At 33.9% G+C, this 20216-nt stretch overlaps 1 protein-coding gene across 2 annotated transcripts; it reads right to left on the bottom strand.

Moving 5' to 3' along the window:
* Positions 1–497: 497 nt before the first annotated feature.
* spn-B (X-ray repair cross complementing protein spindle B) lies at positions 498–18617 on the bottom strand. Of its 2 annotated transcripts, XM_075292007.1 has the most exons (6): positions 18167–18617; positions 17927–18055; positions 17726–17857; positions 5451–5794; positions 5174–5377; positions 498–926 (listed from the first exon to the last, which is right to left on the bottom strand). In XM_075292007.1, exons 2-6 carry the CDS (start codon positions 17979–17981, stop codon positions 672–674), a joined length of 990 nt encoding a protein of 329 aa, XP_075148122.1. In that variant the 5' UTR covers positions 17982–18055; positions 18167–18617; the 3' UTR covers positions 498–671. The 2 variants fall into 2 exon arrangements, with proteins under 2 accessions (XP_075148122.1, XP_075148121.1); XM_075292006.1 differs by having other exon boundaries at positions 17927–18617.
* Positions 18618–20216: the final 1599 nt, after the last annotated feature.

Below are 20216 nucleotides of genomic sequence, written 5' to 3'. Positions count from 1 at the left end.
ATAGAAAATTTTGTCAAAATTTTATTTCTATAGAAAATTTTGTTAAAATTTTATTTCTGTAGACAATTTTGTCAAAATTTTATTTCTATAGAAAATTTTGTCAAAAATTTATTGTTTCTCTTTGCAAAATCTACCAAAACATAAAGAATTCTACCAAACAGTAAAAAATCTACTATTTTTAGTAGAATTCTACCAACTGTGGCAACCGTCATACAATCGCAATTTTTAGTTGTTTAAATTTCAATTGAAATTAATAACAGTAATTGAAGTCTCATTTTATTCTGTAAATTTATATAAAAAATCAGCCTGGACCAGTTTATCCGTACACCTAATTCCTAAATAAAACACCTTATTTTTTATATTTTTTTTCTTGCATTATAACACATTGATTTTTTTTCATTTTTTTTTTTCATTTATTTTAACAAAAAATCTTATAAACTAATTAATTATATGTAAATGATGTATTTATGTTTTCCTATCCATAAGAATAACACACCTTTTAATAAAGAATATAATATTAATATTTATTGAATGTACAAAAATAAAAAAAAATAAAAAACTACAATCTATTTAGCTTTAAATACTTAAAAATAAAACAGTCATACTAAACTAATATAATCTACACATGGAATTAAGAAAAGAAAATATAAATATATATTATATGCCAAAATTCATGAAAATGATTCGTGTTTTATTTTATCATACGAAGGCACATTAATAATTCCTTCGGGTGTTATGAGAAATTCAGCATATGCAATGGGCGTTTCTGGAGAATACATAACTTCAAGTTTACGCACAGTTAGAAATTTGTCAGGAAATTTAATCTGTTTGGGTATTTTAGAGATGCGCATACGAGTTCTTCCTAAATGGGCCCATGCCAGACCTAAACATGGTACTTCTGGTTGTTTTTTACTTATGCTGGCCACCTAGTAATTTTGTTTTGGTTAATATTATTACATATGAGGTAAGGGGTTATATTAAATCTAAGCAAGCATGGTATATGATTTCCTATGGAAAAGAAATATTTAAAAAAATTTCTATAGCAAAAACAATTGGATGAAAAAATACATACGGAAAGAATAGAAATCAATAGTAAATTTATAAGCCGTCTCATAATTGTATTGGCGTCTCATATATGAAAGGAAAATACATAAAAATATATACAAAAAACGGCTCGTCTTTTAACTCAATCCTGATCAGCCAGGTTATGCATCATCGATCGGAACAAATAGTAATCAGAAAGAGCAATGAATGGGTTAGGCGACCGGTCACATTAATGGATCGAAATGCCTCTTATTTAGAAATATATGAGAAATATGGTAGAATTTTTACTGTTTGGTAGATTGGTAGAATTCTTGATGTTTTGGTATGTTTTGCAAAACATAATAAAACAAATAAAATTGACAACAATTTTCGATAGAAATAGAGGTTTGACAACAATTTTCGATAGAAATAAAATTTTGACAAAATTTTCTATAGAAATAAAATTTTGACAAAATTTTCCATAGCAATAAAATTTCGACAAAAATTTCAATAGAAATAAAAATTTTACAAAATTTTCCACAGAAATAAAATTTTGACAAAAATTTTCCATAGAAATAAAATGTTGACCAAATTTTCTATAGAAATAAAATTTTGACAAAATTTTCTATAGAAATAAATATTTGACAAAATTTTCTATAGAAATACAATTTTGACAAAATTTTCCATAGAAATAAAATTTTGACAAAAATTTTCCATAGAAATAAAATTTTGACAAAATTTTCTATAGAAATAAAATTTTGACAAAATTTTCTATAGAAATAAAATTTTGACAAAATTTTCTATAGAAATAAAATTTTGACAAAATTTTCTATAGAAATAAAATTTTGACAAAATTTTCTATAGAAATAAAATTTTGACAAAATTTTCCATAGAAATAAAATTTTGACAAAATTTTCTATAGAAATAAAACTTTGATAAAATTTTCTATAGAAATAAAATTTTGACAATATTTTCTATGGAAATAAAATTTTGACAAAATTTTCTATAGAAATAAAATTTGGACAAATTTTTCTATAGAAATAAAATTTGGACAAATTTTTCTATAGAAATAAAATTTTGAAAAAAATTTCCACAGAAATAAAATTTTGACAAAATTTCTATAGAGATACAATTTTGACAAAAATTTCTATAGAAATAAAATTTTGACAAAACTTTCCATAGAAATAAAATTTTGACAAAATTTTCTATAGAAATAAAATTTTGACAAAATTTTCCATAGAAATAAAATTTTAACAAAACATCCTATAGCAATAAAATTTTGACAAAATTTTCCACAGAAATAAAATTTTGACAAAAATTTTCCATAGAAATAAAATTTTGACAAAATTTTCTATAGAAATAAAATATTGACAAAATTTTCTATAGAAATAAACATTTGACAAAATTTTCTGTAGAAATAAACATTTGACAAAATTTTCTATAGAAATAAAATGTTGACACAATTTTCCATAGAAATAAAATTTTGACAAAAATTTTCCTAGAAATAAAATTTTGACAAAATTTTCTATAGAAATAAAATTTTGACAAAATTTTCTATAGAAATAAACATTTGACAAAATTCTCTATAGAAATAAAATTTTGACAAAATTTTCCATAGAAATAAAATTTTGACAAAAATTTTCCATAGAAATAAAATTTTGATAAAATTTTCTATAGAAATAAAATTTTGACAATATTTTCTATAGATATAAAATTTTGACAAAATTTTCTATAGAAATAAAATTTTGACAAAATTTTCCATACAAATAAAATTTTGACTGAATTTTCTAAAGAAATAAAATTTTGACAGAATTTTCTATAGAAATAAAATGTTGACAAAATTTTTCTATAGAAATAAAATTATGACAAAATTTTCTATAGAAATAAAATGCCATACGTATTTTGTTAACTATGTTATAAACTGGGATTCGAAACTTCTTCATTTATGATAATTTTTAATTTAAACTCCGACATTCATCTACCCAACAAATATTGGGCGTTATGCCTATTTTTCGGGGCATATGACCGCTATTTGGGAGGACGTAAAGCCCAAACTAAAATTGGCCGATATGTCCGCTGGGGGATGTGACCGGTCGCCGATGGGTTATACGACGCATGGGACTTCCCATTTGAGTGTAATGTTGCTTCTGGAACAGCTGTTCACAAGCACAAAATCGCCTTTCGCGTCTCTTGACTTCAAAAAATACGGTACCCGGATTTCCTTACTTTTGAATCATTCCCAATAGTTTCAATTGACGGGAATCGGCTTGGCGTGTATTTTCAAACGATTCTTCCTGCGTTTGACACGAGTCCTCATCGACTAATAGTTTCATTCCAGGATATTTAAACTTAATCGACTGTCTTGGACGTTCTTTGTCATCAACATCACCCATTGTGAAACCTACAATCTACCTATCGCACGTTGAAATGGGAAGAGCACACTCCGGATAAGCTGCGGAGAGTAATCGATTCGATGCAGCTGCACTTTTCTGTTTTGAGGACACAAAACCTATATTCCGAACTACGCCATCTGTTGTCAATAACGCATTACTAACAAGGGCTCCCGATATGGACGGAACCAAGGAGGATAAGCTGGTCGAAGACCGCACACTCCGTGTAACCAACACTATTTCAGAGCATTATTTGGATATATTTATGCGCAATCCAAGATTATGCGTAATTTCTTCAAATCGGCGAAATATGGATCCATTGGACAACAAAGCCATAAGGAGCGAAACAGTGAACTGCACCCGGCAAGATGTCCATATTGTATATGTCGATGAGCTCCAATTCACGCCTTTCAATTTCTTTCTTGCTCAATATTTCTTTTCTATTCTGGCTTCAGAATAGACGAGTTCTCTTCTTTCGTCCATAGCAGAATGTGTCATACACAGAAGAAAATTTCATGAAAAATTTTCCAATTAAAGCCTTAATTGATTTTAAAAACATGTATTGATGTATTGATGTTTGAAATAAATTGAAATTGAAATTGAAAAACAAATTCAATTAAAAATTGAATTGATTCAACAAATCAATCACAAAAATTAATAGGATCAATTAATTTTTTTTTTTGTTGGATCAATTAATTTTTTAATTAATATTATTATTTCAGTGATTGAAGACATTTCAATTAAAAATTGATTGGATCAATAAATTTCGTGATTAAATACAAAAATATTTTTTGTGTTAACCAAAGCCATCGGTTTGAAATCCTCCTCTTTAGTAGAACTTCAGGTTCTAGTATATGTCGATGAACTCCATTTCACGCCGCTCAGTTTCCTTCTTGCTCAAAGTTTCTTCTCTCTTCTAGCTCCGATTTCTCTATTATTTTCTCGGTACATTTCCTGCATTATTTCTGATTGCATAGTTATTTACTACTAAATTGTGTCGCTTTCAGTTTTTCAGAAACAGATTCTCCTCGTTTTGTCCGTCGACAGCCATTTTACTTAAATCTATCGAGATATGGAATTCTGGAGTTTTGTGCTCTGTGTTTATTTTGGGAACAAAGTGGAACCAATTTCAGCATCAGTAGCTGGCAAAATGTTCTCTCCATATCTTTAGCACACTGGATATATCTCATTCATTTTTTGTATTGCTAGGTGCTGCAGTCTTATCCAACCAGTGACAGCCATTTTGTTTATATTTGTCGAGATATCGACTTCTGGAAGTATGTATGCTCTTTTCATTTTCATGTACAATGGTACTCTTCCTTACTATTTTCACATTAAAATATCCTGGAACCGATTTCAGTGTCAGGAGAGCGGTCATGTATATTCTCTATTGAAATGGCAGATTTTGCCCTTATACTCCTTCTCGGTAAAGTGTACAAACGATACAGTTACATAGTCGTACAACATGGTTTTTAAAACGTTTATCAATTTATCGATCCAAACTATCATTTAAACTTTAAAACTTCTTTTACAAAGTAAATTTTTTTGACTGACGTTACAATCTTCTCTATTGGAAAGGGGCATACAAACATCTTTAAGATAATTCAGTACATTGTGATACCACATGGTATCTTTAGAATCCATAACCTATGCGGTCACTAGAGTGATCGAAATTGGACATCAACATGCAATGAAATTATACGATTTCTAAACAGAACCATACGCTTAGAATCCCTTAAATAAGACACTTCGTTTCTCACCTGATTTACGCAAATAATCGCACAATTATATTTATCAGCCAAACTGAGTAGACAATTGGCCAATCTACGCATATCACGAGCACGTTGGACAAAATCTGTATAGGTACGAAATACAGCCGCAACAGAGTCAATTACAATCAAACGGACGCGTTCCGTTGCCATCAGTAGGGGTAAACGTTCCGAACAACATTTTATAAGTTGTTCCTAAATGTAAATCGCAATTGTTTAAATATTATATTAAAAAAAAATAAAATAAAAAAATAACTGAAAATCTTACACTATTGTGAATATGTTCTACATGAACATTGGCCAAATAATTTACATCATGCGAGGGATATTTGTTGATGAACTGCTTTGACATTTCGTATAGACGATTCGATGGAAATGAATGTTCTGTACATATGTATGCCACGGCTGCTCGTAAACCACCATATTCAGTAGGTAATTGGGCCATTAGTGAGAGCTGCAACAGCAACTGGGTTTTACCCGTTCCCGAGGCACCACAAAATTCCGTTATTCCTCGCGTAACAATGCCACCACGAGTGCATTCGTCCAAAGCCTCACATCCAAAACTTAAACGGGACCATTTCATGCAATAGGGAAGGTCAAATAGATCTGAAACTATATGTAATAGCAAAATAAAAATTATTGTTCGAAGTTGTTCCATGACAAGCTCACACAAGGGCATTAGGTGAATTCCTAATTTAGCTTTTAGCCGGTACTTTGATATCCTAAAACTTAAGGCAATATGCGGTCAACGGTTTAAGAGTTCTTGAATTGTAATATGTGTATGGAGGAATGATACGAATGGATCCCTCGCGCAATTTAGCCGACAATGCCATGACTATCTCAAAAGCTATAGAGCATACCAGATACGTTTCCTTTGCGACATCCAAGCCGAAATACTTAACTGTTTACCAAAGCTACAATTAAAGTTTGAAATCCTGGTATTTACCAATTTATATTCGATCATCATACTCGACGTCTGGGAGTATGATGATCGAATCTAAAAGGTCCATTCAAGTATGCGTTTTTCGATGACGTTGACGTGGAATGGCGTTATGTTGAAATCTGATAATCCTTAAGTTCATCTAGACTTTCCTTCGATATCAATGCAGCCGATCTTCATGAAAGTGTTTCCTCATCTCTACTTATGGTGTCCGGATTTGGAACTAATTAATTAGCCTTATGATTTTATAGGCTGTTTTTTGCTAATATGATTATGAAGACTTGTATCTCCCTTCGAAAGCATTTTCTTGTCTGCTTTGTAGAATGTAAATGCCACTGACTACACCAGATACTGGTACAAATTATGAACGTAATAAAAATCGGAAATTTGTCTTGTCCATTGCATATTCTCTTGGGTTGCCAAATCTAACCAAATCACGAATTAAGTATGCGGCCTTCGATAGCACAATAGGATTGCATTATGTTGCAAGCTGAGATAATAATCGTTAAATTCATCTATACCTGCCTCTGAATTCAATACAACCGATCTTCATGAAAGTGTTTTCTCATCACTAGCCTTGGAGTCCGGATAAAAGTCATAAATTGATTGATAAAAGTGAATGAATATTGATAGAGATTCGCCATTATGATCCACTATGGTTTTGAAGATTTATTTGCTATTATGAAAGGTTTTATCTCGCCTTGGAAAATATGTATTTTTCTTGTTTCTATAGAATAGAAATGCGACCGCAAATTATGAATTTAATAAATTCACGTAACAAATTGAAAAATCGGCAATTTGACATAGGTGGAGTAACATCCAACTTATTGCAACCAAACTAAGAGGACATTGAAATACATTATGATCCACTAGATCTATATACCCACCATCAGAGCCAATAGGTGGCAGCCCGATGTATCAGGCTCACTTAGACTATTCAGTCCATTGTGATACCACATTGGTGAGCTTCTCTCTTATCACTGACTGCTGCCCGATTCCATGTTAAGTTCATAACAAGGGACCTCCTTTTTATAGCCGAGTATGAACGGCGTTCCACATAGCAGTGAAACCACTTAGAGAAGCTTTGAAGCCCTCAGAAATGTCACCAGCATTACTGAGGTGGGATAATCCACCACTGAAAAACTTTTTTGTTTTCGGTCCAAGCAGGAATCGAACCCACGACCTTGTGTATGCAAGGCGGGCATGCTAGCCATTGCACGACGGTGGCTCCCAATGGTAAATAAGGACTTCGTATTATGCAAATAGATTTGCACAATATTATTCACATTAGTTAATTTGTTTATATGGTTCGATATAATCCGATTTTCTGTTCCATTTAGATTAGGATCCCTGATTTGTTTAAGTTCTTCCTCTTTGCACTGCTAAATTAAAACGCATTCACTTACCCACTTTTACGAGCCGACGATGATCTCTAGGGCTCTATGATAATGTACAGGGTAGTTAGCGACGCTATTCCATGCTCAGAAATGATATCTAGGATTAGGATAAATATCTCTTTCAGGCCTTCTATGAATTATCGGTTCCTCTTCATTGATTTTCAACGTTTGAATTATGCATCAGTAGAGTCAAACCGTAAAATGTGCATTGATTTTAATTCAGTCTATCATCTGGTTGAGATTAACTTAAGTATTGATGTGATTAAGTCCAGAATTTTATCATACTTGAATAAGTAATACATTTTGTGTGGATTTTACTTGTATTTAGTCTTGTAATGTAATATGTCCAGCTGATGAGTCCTTCTCTGTACCCGATTGGATCTCTCTGCCTACATACCGAGATGGTCCGGATGATGGGGTCTACGCTGCCCCTACGTTTGGAGGACGTGGCTCTCACGGTCGAAAGGGGGGCCGTTCGAAATGTCACAAAGAGACACATTTCCATATAACCATCTTATGTGGACTAAATTTTTTATTGCATTTCTTTTAGAATATCAATTGGATATTCGTCAAGAGTATTGAAGAAGTTTTTTTGTGGTAAATATTTTTATTTGCCTGTTATGGAATTTTGTTTTTCAAAGCATAGCTTTACATTTATTCTTGATATACAATTTGCCGTCCAGTAGCAATGTTGTTGTTGTTGTAACAGTTTATTGTGATTTCATTAATGTTTATGTTATACGCTTTGGTACTTCAGCTTGTGGCCAGATCGAGGAACTCTGCGACTAATGTGGGGTGCGTCCAGATTGACCTGGCGGTAAGTCGGGTTGGTTTAGCTGGGCAAGAGAAAAGATGACGCGTGTCGTGTGGCCCTTGGTTGCAAATTAGACATACGTCAGCTACGCTGCTATCAATCACTGATAAATAGGAATTGAAGCGGCTGCACTTGCCTGATCTTAACTGGGCTAAAACTACCCTGCCGTGGGAGGTCTCTTTCCTCCGGTGCTATGGGCGGTGGACGGACTCCGAGAACAGGATTAACCTTATAGCTTCTCACCGCTTCAGCTACAGTATCCTCATGAATCCTGTTCAAACCTGCCTGGTACGCTGCTTGATCTAGAGGTTCTCTTTTGTAGCGCTGGATCTCGCGCTCTAGATTATGTATATCAACCCTTACGTTCCTGGGTGGTGGTTGTGCATCCATGAGATGGTCAATGTACGTGTTGTCCAGTAGCAATGAATGTACTTGGTTGATAGAATATTCATAATTTATTCATAAACCAGTCGACGGCAGTGGGCTTCCAGTTAACAAGTTCCTTCTCATTGAACCACAAGGCAATTTCTTTGTTGGCAGATTCAACAGCATCAGAGCTGTTACGGCCAACTTGAATGCAGTAATCACCACGGATGTTTCCAGGCATGGAGTCAGCGTGGTTAGTGGCACCCAACATTTGACGTCCGGTCTTGACAACATTCAAACCTTTTCAAACCATGGGTACGACCTTCCCAAACCATTATTACATGTTAGTATAAAACATCCGATATTTTATCATAACTAGAATGTTTATCTGCATCACCATTATAAAATTAAAATTTCAATTGACTGCTGAACATAGCCCTATATGCAGCAGATTTAATCTATTAACGACCACACGTTCCATTTTTGTTTTTATTAAACATCCAAATAAAAGAGCTTAAAAAAATAAACTGAATGCCATCGGGCACTTACACTGTGGGTGAAAGCACTTTCATCAGTATTACATAGGGCGAAGCTGGAATCCCAGCCATTCTACCAAGATGCATGCCCGCTTTTCAAACAGCTAAAACATTTAATACGATATGCTTGAAATATTCAATATTTTTATATTCATAGTCTTTACAAAGTATAGTCACCCGTGGCTTCTTGAGTAAAAACAAGGCATTTCCACTATTTTTTCTTGTTGTAACTAAATCAAACTATTATTAAAAGTTATTTGTAAGGCCGTCTCAATATTAAAATATGTGATGTAAAGGTCTCGAACTTTGAAATTCAATGTCTTTTGTTGTAAAATCTATTTTATAAAAAATTATATGAGAATTGGTTTAAAATACACATAACTAGCGAATGGAAAATATTTTTGATATATGTACAGGAAAGCTTAGGCACTCCGAAAAGCGGACACTATTCGTATATCACTTTAAAATTAACCTCTCATAAGTGAACACCTTCAAAATATTGGGATTGTGGGCGTCTACTTCTGTGAGGTTTCACTCTATATTATAAAATGTGATATGGAACCGATACTTGTGGTACTCACATATCACGCTAAAAAGTAGAATTCTACATTGGCCACAGTGTATTGAAATCAAATCGAAGGGTGTGAAGATAAATTCGCGAGTTAAATTCGTGGTTTGTGTCTTGGCTAAGCAAAATTCAAATTTGTGGAACGAATTTAACTTTGTGGGACGAATTTAACTTGTGGAACGCATTCCAAAACACATTTGTTTCTTAAAAAGAGGAAATTTAGTGGTGGAAAAACTGGCAAACACTGTCAATTATTTAATATGTAAGAATACCAAACCATCGGTATTTTTATATCGTAGAAAAATTGAGCTATAAGAGATAACTCTACAGTCGCATAAAACAGTCAGTATATCCTTATGTAATGGTGGTGAAGTGACCAGACAAAATGCCAGTGGAACATACCGACGAGGACAAAAAACCAAAATTAAAAAATCAAAAGTCTCATGTACAGTATTTGAGATATAGCGTCACCAGATATCGGCTATATATAGCCCAGATATTGGATTGCCCATATCTGGGAAACCGTTTTTGGTGAATTGACCAGACAAAATGCCAGTGGAACATACCAACGAGGACAAAAAACCAAAATTAAAAAATCAAAAGTCTCATGTACAGTATTTGAGATATAGCGTCACCAGATATCGGCTATATATAGCCCAGATATTGGATTGCCCATATCTGGGAAACCGTTTTTGGTGAATTGACCAGACAAAATGCCAGTGGAACATACCAACGAGGACAAAAAACCAAAATTAAAAAATCAAAAGTCTCATGTACAGTATTTGAGATATAGCGTCACCAGATATCGGCTATATATAGCCCAGATATTGGATTGCCCATATCTGGGAAACCGTTTTTGGTGAATTGACCAGACAAAATGCCAGTGGGACATACTGACGAGGATAAAAAACCAAAATTAAAAAATCAAAAGTCTCATGTACAGTATTTGAGATATAGCGTCACCAGATATCGGCTATATATAGCCCAGATATTGGATTGCCCATATCTGGGAAACCGTTTTTGGTGCATTGACCAGACAAAATGCCAGTGGAACATACTAACGAGGATAAAAAACCAAAATTAAAAAATCGAAAGTCTCATGTACAGTATTTGAGATATAGCGTCACCAGATATCGGCTATATATAGCCCAGATATTGGATTGCCCATATCTGGGAAACCGTTTTTGGTGAATTGACCAGACAAAATGCCAGTGGGACATACTGACGAGGATAAAAAACCAAAATTAAAAAATCAAAAGTCTCATGTACAGTATTTGAGATATAGCGTCACCAGATATCGGCTATATATAGCCCAGATATTGGATTGCCCATATCTGGGAAACCGTTTTTGGTGAATTGACCAGACAAAATGCCAGTGGGACATACCGACGAGGACAAAAAACCAAAATAAAAAATAAAAAGTCTCATGTACAGTATTTGAGATATAGCGTCACCAGATATCGGCTATATATAGCCCAGATATTGGATTGCCCATATATGGGAAACCGTTTTTGGTGAATTGACCAGACAAAATGCCAGTGGGACATACCGACGAGGACAAAAAACCAAAATAAAAAATAAAAAGTCTCATGTACAGTATTTGAGATATAGCGTCACCAGATATCGGCTATATATAGCCCAGATATTGGATTGCCCATATCTGGGAAACCGTTTTTGGTGAATTGACCAGACAAAATGCAGGTGGAACATACCGACGAGGACAAAAAACCAAAACTAAAAAATCGAAGGTCTCATGTACAGTATTTGAGATATAGCATCACCAGATATCGGCTATATATAGCCCAGATATTGGATCGCCCATATCTGGGAAACCATTCGTGGTGAATTGACCGGACAAAATGCTAGTGGAACATACTGACGAGGACAAAAATCGAAATTTAAAAATCGTTCGGTGGCGCACAAATAGCTAGTGTTGCTGAATCACGAAAATAATTGTTTTAACTAATCAATTATTTTTCTATATATATCAAAAACTCAATTAATTTTTTTAATTGATGCAGTTATTTATTTTGTTTAACCTCTACTCACATTTTAATTAATTTTTAGATTGATCAAATTATGATATTAAGTGACATTAATTGCAAATTACAGTTGACTTCTCAATTAATTCAATAATTAATCAATTGGTACGCCCTCAAAAATCAATTATCTGTTTTACTCGTAGTTTTAAACATATAATTGACTATATAACGTCATGCCGAAATATATTTTTATTTTTTGATTCCATAAAATAATCAAATGAATCAATTAATGTTTTATTTGAATTCCATTTCCAATTACTGTATACCATATATTTACAGTTGGATATATTTATTATACAAATTTTTACTGATCTTGAATGTAGAATAATTTTAAATTCGAGCATTTTGTTGAAGTGCAATGGATTATGGATTGCATATTTAAATTTAAAAATCCACTATATCACCTACAACTTCGTTATTTGGATGGGGTCGCCATTATTTTCTTCCACACTTTACCGCCGCACTTGTGCGTACTTCAAACATTGCGAAGTTTATACCTGCATGCAGAAATTTATGTCAGACACAATCCACATACTGCACAATATCGAATCTTGATGAAGTGCAATGGCTAATGGATTGCATATCGAAATTTCAAAATCCACTATTGTATACCATCAGTACGTTATGTTGGGTAGGATGGTCACTATTTTCTTCCACACTTTCTTACTATTTCCAAATGAACTTGGGCGTACTTGAAACCTTGTGAAGTTTTTACCTGCATGCATAAATTTATGTCAGATACAATCCACGTATTGGACGATAAGGAATTCGTTTGTGTTGTACACACAATGGTGACTTGTGTAAAAACTATGTATAAACATCTGATCTACTCTTTCTCCAAGATATGGGCGATCCAAGATATGGGCGATCCAATATCTGGGTTATATATAGCCGATATCTGGTGACGCTATATCTCAAATACTGTACATGAGACTTTTGATATTTTAATTTTGGTTTTTTGTCCTCGTCGGTATGTTCCACTGGCATTTTGTCTGGTCAATTCACCAAAAACGGTTTCCCAGATATGGGCGAGCCAATATCTGGGCTATATATAGCCGATATCTGGTGACGCTATATCTCAAATACTGTACATGAGACTTTCGATTTTTTAATTTTGGTTTTTTGTCCTCGTCGGTATGTTCCACCTGCATTTTGTCTGGTCAATTCACCAAAAACGGTTTCCCAGATATGGGCAATCCAATATCTGGGCTATATATAGCCGATATCTGGTGACGCTATATCTCAAATACTGTACATGAGACTTTTTATTTTTTATTTTGGTTTTTTGTCCTCGTCGGTATGTCCCACTGGCATTTTGTCTGGTCAATTCACCAAAAACGGTTTCCCATATATGGGCAATCCAATATCTGGGCTATATATAGCCGATATCTGGTGACGCTATATCTCAAATACTGTACATGAGACTTTTTATTTTTTATTTTGGTTTTTTGTCCTCGTCGGTATGTCCCACTGGCATTTTGTCTGGTCAATTCACCAAAAACGGTTTCCCATATATGGGCAATCCAATATCTGGGCTATATATAGCCGATATCTGGTGACGCTATATCTCAAATACTGTACATGAGACTTTTTATTTTTTATTTTGGTTTTTTGTCCTCGTCGGTATGTCCCACTGGCATTTTGTCTGGTCAATTCACCAAAAACGGTTTCCCAGATATGGGCAATCCAATATCTGGGCTATATATAGCCGATATCTGGTGACGCTATATCTCAAATAGTGTACATGAAACTTTTAATTTTTTAATTTTGGTTTTTTGTCCTCGTCGGTATGTTCCACTGGCATTTTGTCTGGTCAATTCACCAAAAACGGTTTCCCAGATATGGGTGATCCAATATCTGGGTTATATATAGCCGATATCTGGTGACGCTATATCTCAAATACTGTACATGAGACTTTCGATTTTTTAATTTTGGTTTTTTATCCTCGTTAGTATGTTCCACTGGCATTTTGTCTGGTCAATGCACCAAAAACGGTTTCCCAGATATGGGCAATCCAATATCTAGGCTATATATAGCCGATATCTGGTGACGCTATATCTCAAATACTGTACATGAGACTTTTGATTTTTTAATTTTGGTTTTTTATCCTCGTCAGTATGTCCCACTGGCATTTTGTCTGGTCAATTCACCAAAAACGGTTTCCCAGATATGGGCAATCCAATATCTGGGCTATATATAGCCGATATCTGGTGACGCTATATCTCAAATACTGTACATGAGACTTTTGATTTTTTAATTTTGGTTTTTTATCCTCGTCAGTATGTTCCACTGGCATTTTGTCTGGTCAATTCACCAAAAACGGTTTCCTAGATATGGGCAATCCAATATCTGGGCTATATATAGCCGATATCTGGTGACGCTATATCTCAAATACTGTACATGAGACTTTTGATTTTTTAATTTTGGTTTTTTGTCCTCGTTGGTATGTTCCACTGGCATTTTGTCTGGTCAATTCACCAAAAACGGTTTCCCAGATATGGGCAATCCAATATCTGGGCTATATATAGCCGATATCTGGTGACGCTATATCTCAAATACTGTACATGAGACTTTTGATTTTTTAATTTTGGTTTTTTATCCTCGTCAGTATGTCCCACTGGCATTTTGTCTGGTCAATTCACCAAAAACGGTTTCCCAGATATGGGCAATCCAATATCTGGGCTATATATAGCCGATATCTGGTGACGCTATATCTCAAATACTGTACATGAGACTTTTGATTTTTTAATTTTGGTTTTTTATCCTCGTCAGTATGTTCCACTGGCATTTTGTCTGGTCAATTCACCAAAAACGGTTTCCCAGATATGGGCGAGCGAATATCTGGGCTATATATAGCCGATATCTGGTGACGCTATATCTCAAATACTGTACATGAGACTTTTGATATTTTAATTTTGGTTTTTTGTCCTCGTCGGTATGTTCCACTGGCATTTTGTCTGGTCAATTCACCAAAAACGGTTTCCCAGATATGGGCAATCCAATATCTGGGCTATATATAGCCGATATCTGGTGACGCTATATCTCAAATACTGTACATGAGACTTTTGATTTTTTAATTTTGGTTTTTTATCCTCGTCAGTATGTCCCACTGACATTTTGTCTGGTCAATTCACCAAAAACGGTTTCCCAGATATGGGCAATCCAATATCTGGGCTATATATAGCCGATATCTGGTGACGCTATATCTCAAATACTGTACATGAGACTTTTGATTTTTTAATTTTGGTTTTTTGTCCTCGTTGGTATGTTCCACTGGCATTTTGTCTGGTCAATTCACCAAAAACGGTTTCCCAGATATGGGCAATCCAATATCTGGGCTATATACACTCAAAAAAAAGTGAACTCACTATTTCACTAAAGCCAATTTAACTATATTTTAGTTCATGAACTTATTATATTTGGTGAAAGTTTCATTTACTCTAATAATTTTTTGAGTACGTTAGTTAAATGAACTAAAATACAGGAAAAAATTATACACAAGTTAAGGATAGAGATTTACTAAATTCGTATTTGCCATAAAATAGTTCATTATTTCTTCGAATTTGTAAATTTTACTACAAAAGCGTCCATGATGAACTTCGTATGTCACTAAAGACATTCTTGCAATTTTGAACTCCAATTTTTTCCTTCAAACTACAAAATTTTCTTTAAAAAGTGAAAAAAATTATATATGTCTAATAAATTTTCTTGAATTTGTCGAAAAATATTTACTTATTTTTGTGATATCGGCGCGATGCCAGCGCTTGTAATACTGCTTAGTTAAAAATTTCTAAAAATATTCAAAATTTTCTAAAATTAATCAAAAGTTTTCTTCCTGGTGGGTTCACTTTTTTTTCAGTGTATAGCCGATATCTGGTGACGCTATATCTCAAATACTGTACATGAGACTTTTGATTTTTTAATTTTGTAGAGTTATCTCTTATAGCTCAATTTTTCTACGATATAAAACTACGAATGTTTGGTATTCTTACATATTAAATAATTGACAGTGTTTGCCAGTTTTTTCACCACTAAATTTCCTCTTTTTAAGAAAAAAATGTGTTTTGGAATGCGTTCCACAAGTTAAATTCGTCCCACAAAGTTAAATTCGTTCCACAAATTTGAATTTTGCTTAGCCAAGACACAAACCACGAATTTAACTCGCGAATTTATCTTCACACCCTTATCAAATCGACCACTACAGTATTTATTAAAAAGGCTGTAGAATCCAAAATATGATTGAGAGGACCGCTTGGTTTATATACTGCCTTATCATTCTTGGCCAATAGAAAATCTTGATTTCATTGATAGCCATTTAAAAATAAAACTCAAAAACATACTGTTGTACTAAAATCTTTGTAGGCCCGATCTTTGTAGCCTCACCTGCCCAAAAATACAACCGCAATAGCTCAGAACTAGGGAGCCACCGTGGTGCAATGAATAGTATGCCCGCCTTGCATACACAGGGTCATATATGCAAGTTTTTCAGCGTTGGATTATCCCACCTCAGTAATGCTGGTGACATTTCTGAGTGTTTCTCTAAGTGGTTTCACCGTAATGTGGAGCACCGTTCGGACTCGGCTGTAAAAATGAGGTCCCTTGCCATTGAGCTTAACATAGGATCCGGCAGCACTCATTGATAAGAGAGAAGTTCACAATTTTGGTATCACAATGGGCTGAAAAGTCTAAGGGCGATTTGGTTTCGCAAAAAAATATGTTGCCTACGTATTACACTACTTTCTCCCTCATTGTATTTTCGCCCAAATGATAGTGTCATTGCAAAGTTATTGTTAATTCATAATATTGTGAGGGATACAGGACTCAAAATCTATGACAGTATCCTTCATATTTGAAAATCAATTTGAAGAATGCTGCACCTTTTATTCCAATCGAAATCGCCATAAGTGAGCCTGAAATATCGAGCTGCTACTATACCTAGCCTAACCATAGCTGAGAACTATGTACTTTTACTACGATTAAAGTAATGGAACACATTCTTGCCCCAGTAGAAAATCTAGATTTCATTGATAGCCATTTAAAAATAAAACTCAAAAACATACTATTGTACTAAAGTCTTTGTTGGTCTGATTTTTAAAACGATTACTCGATTTCGGAAATCAAAATCAAGACTGTCAAGAGCATTTGAGCCATACCTCCAACAATATCGTATGCTTGGGAAGAATAGCTTAACATCGTTGGATGATTTCAGTGGCCATAGATTTTCAAGAGCACTACGACGTAGCAAATAGATTTGTTGTTTCTTTCTCGCAATCTATCTTTTGTGCTCATTTTTCATTTCACTCTTACAATTTGGCTCTTGATAATGCTACAGAGAAATGTTTTCCTGCTTGGACATCTCCTTGCGAAAGGAAACTAGGCTTTCATATAATAGTAATGGCATACTAATTTACCACTAAGATTATATAGAAGTGAAAGGTTTTATTGGGTATAAACAAATGATACAATCTTAAGTAAAACCCATGGTATATGTAATTTGGAAGATAGCCTCGCCAGGCCAAAGATAATAACAATAGCTCAGAACTATGTCACAATAAAACAGTTGTGTTCGTTTCCCAACCACCACTACTTTTACAACGAGTATAGTAAAAGAACACAACTATTTTAGTTAGAAATTTTATGAAGCCCTTGAAAGTTACATATCTTATAAATTAATGTACCATGAGTAAATTCCATAGTGCTCATGAATAGATAACTTTTATCGTTAATGAAAGTCAAGAGTAAAATAGTTCTAGTTGCAAACTCTAAAACTTGCTCTTGTAATGTTGATATTTTGACATCTTGGGCTTGATGATCTAGATTGGTCCCTTAAATTTCGCGAATCTATATTCAAGAGAACGAGATACCAAAAAGAAGTCTTACCTTTTATGCTTTCTTTGGCCACTACCTTTGCTGCAGTTGCTTTTAACACATAAATATCATGGGGAGAGCTTTCCTGTAGCAGCAAGTGAGCAGTAGGTGTCAATATGGCCTGCTCTACACTTTTGATTTTTGCTAAATATTGGAAAAAGAAAATATTAAAATTTTCGACGGTCATATCTAATTTTTTGAATTAAAATTTACCTTTTTCAGCTACTGCCTTTGCTTCATCCGGCAAAGATTCAAGAAATTCTGCCATTATATGCTCACGTTTCAGTGCAGACAAAGGACAAACACTACTGCTTAAAGGATAACTTCGATTGTTAAGTAGAGCTGTTTTATTCATGCACAAGGCGGATTGCGTGTTGTTGTGTAATATAACATTGCATGAACAATTATAACGTAAAAATTTGTAACACTAAACTTTAACACTTTGCAGCTCACCAAAGAATTCCACCAGACAATGTAGCACAGAAATGGATATGCATGAATTACGAACACACACAAGGTCACATTCGCAAGTGTGAATATATTTAATCAAAACGAAATCCTTGTTTTTCAATAAACAAAATGGTTGATATATCCCGGTTTTTACGCGACGAAGGATATGAAGTTTCCTTTTCGACCGGAAAGTGATAACACGCGCGAAAGCCACGAAGCGTTTATACCGTTATTCGCCAGAATATCCGAAATTATTTTAAGAATTTCACACTTCTTGGAATTTTTTCAATGTAGAATTCACAATTTGATAATTTTGCAGGATTTATTTGACATTGATTTCTATGAAGACTTCTAATTTACTTAAATTCAATAAGAATCCCGCCACTTTTTACAATCGTAATTTACAAATCACGCAAAATCTCTTCATTTTTCAAAAACCACCTCCAATTACGACTCCAATTGCGCCAAAGAAGAAGAGAAGAAGACAATAATACCCAGTGTTGCCAATTTGGTGCTTTTAGCACCAAATTTAGTGCTTTTTGATTTCTAAAAAGCACCAAATTGCATTTTTAGTGCCTTTTCAAAAATGGCATTTTCATTTAGTGCTTTTTTTTTATTTTGAACAGTATTAAGTTTAATTGATACAAAAATTTTGACTAGACTTTCAAGAGCCGAAGAAACTCAAATTTATTGCCAAATATTGTTATGAAGTTGGTATTGATTATTTTTTAATTAATATTGTTATTTAGGGTATTCTGTAGGAAAGTAGAGCGATGAGTGTCGAATTTTTGAATTTGGTAAATATGTCATTAAAAACGTTTGTATTAAATTCACAAAAGCACGCACAAACTGAAATAAGCAATAGACTCCTTCCATATATTAATATTTTGAAAGTTGAAAAACATCACTGATCAAAATGAATTGGACGAAAGCATTAAAACTGATCAAGGTGTATACTTGAATAGCGGTTCATAGTGGTGAGTACTAAGTTTGAGTTTTGCCGCTAAAGTGAAAACTGTCTCAGTAAAAATGGGCATAAAATTATGCAAATTTTCACAAAGTTTGTATTCCTTAAAATGATTTATTAAAGAAAAGTAATTGTGAAAAAATGCATATTTTATATTTTAGCGGCTAAACTCGATCTTAATACCCACCTTAACTTCTTGAAATTCAATTCACAAAAGTTCTATAATACATCTTCAGAAGTTCTTTTTTTTGTTTTAGTAGTAGAGCATTTAATTTTCGATTTTGTGGTGGAAGGTGGTATGTTAGAATTTATAATATTTCTTTGGTGCTTTTTGGCCTTGGGGAGTTGGTAACACTGATAATACCCCTCATACCCAACATACCTTGATAATTCACCATGGTTTTGTTTATTTGCAGAGCGCAGTCATTCCACTCAATTGCGCAGTCAAGTGACTCAATTTCTTTTTGGAAAACGAGAATTACCGTACAAATCAGCCAATTTGCATTACGAAAAAGGTGTGGATGGATAGAATTTTATATGCTTTTTCAATATTTGGTGTTTCCTCAAGAGAACAAAGGAAAGAAAACACAAATAAAGCCAAATTAAAAAATCACTCATTTGCAGACGAAAAAGAGCCATCTACGGTGTGCAGACAAACTACAGCGCCGTGAATTCACTTTCGTTGTCTATATCTTCATTGGTCTATGATGTTATGCGCTTTACAGACTATCAGTTATTCCGGACGGAATGTCGGTGTTTGTAAAGAATCTTACAGTGTGTCGGATCGATACGACTTGTCGGCGATGACTAAATAATCGGTAAATGTGTTATCGATCCCATAAACATGCAGCAGTATCGATTATGCCTTCGGACTTAACTTATAATGTGCACAATATATGGGATATGTTCGACACGAGCACTGTAGTGGGATTCTGTATTTCTTCACGATAATCGCATCGTTTACGTTGTCTACGAAAAAACGTGTTTGCACTAACGATCGTGTCATTCTGTAACTAATATGTAGCAACTGTTGTTTAAGCTGCGCTGTGCTTGGCAACCCTGCTACGAAAAACGGTGGAATGACAA

The sequence above is a fragment of the Haematobia irritans genome, chromosome 1 (assembly GCF_050003625.1).
Source record: "Haematobia irritans isolate KBUSLIRL chromosome 1, ASM5000362v1, whole genome shotgun sequence".
Lineage (NCBI taxonomy): Eukaryota > Metazoa > Arthropoda > Insecta > Diptera > Muscidae > Haematobia > Haematobia irritans.
The sequence above is the reverse complement of the archived record's forward strand: the minus strand, read 5'-3'. Positions and strand labels throughout refer to the sequence as shown.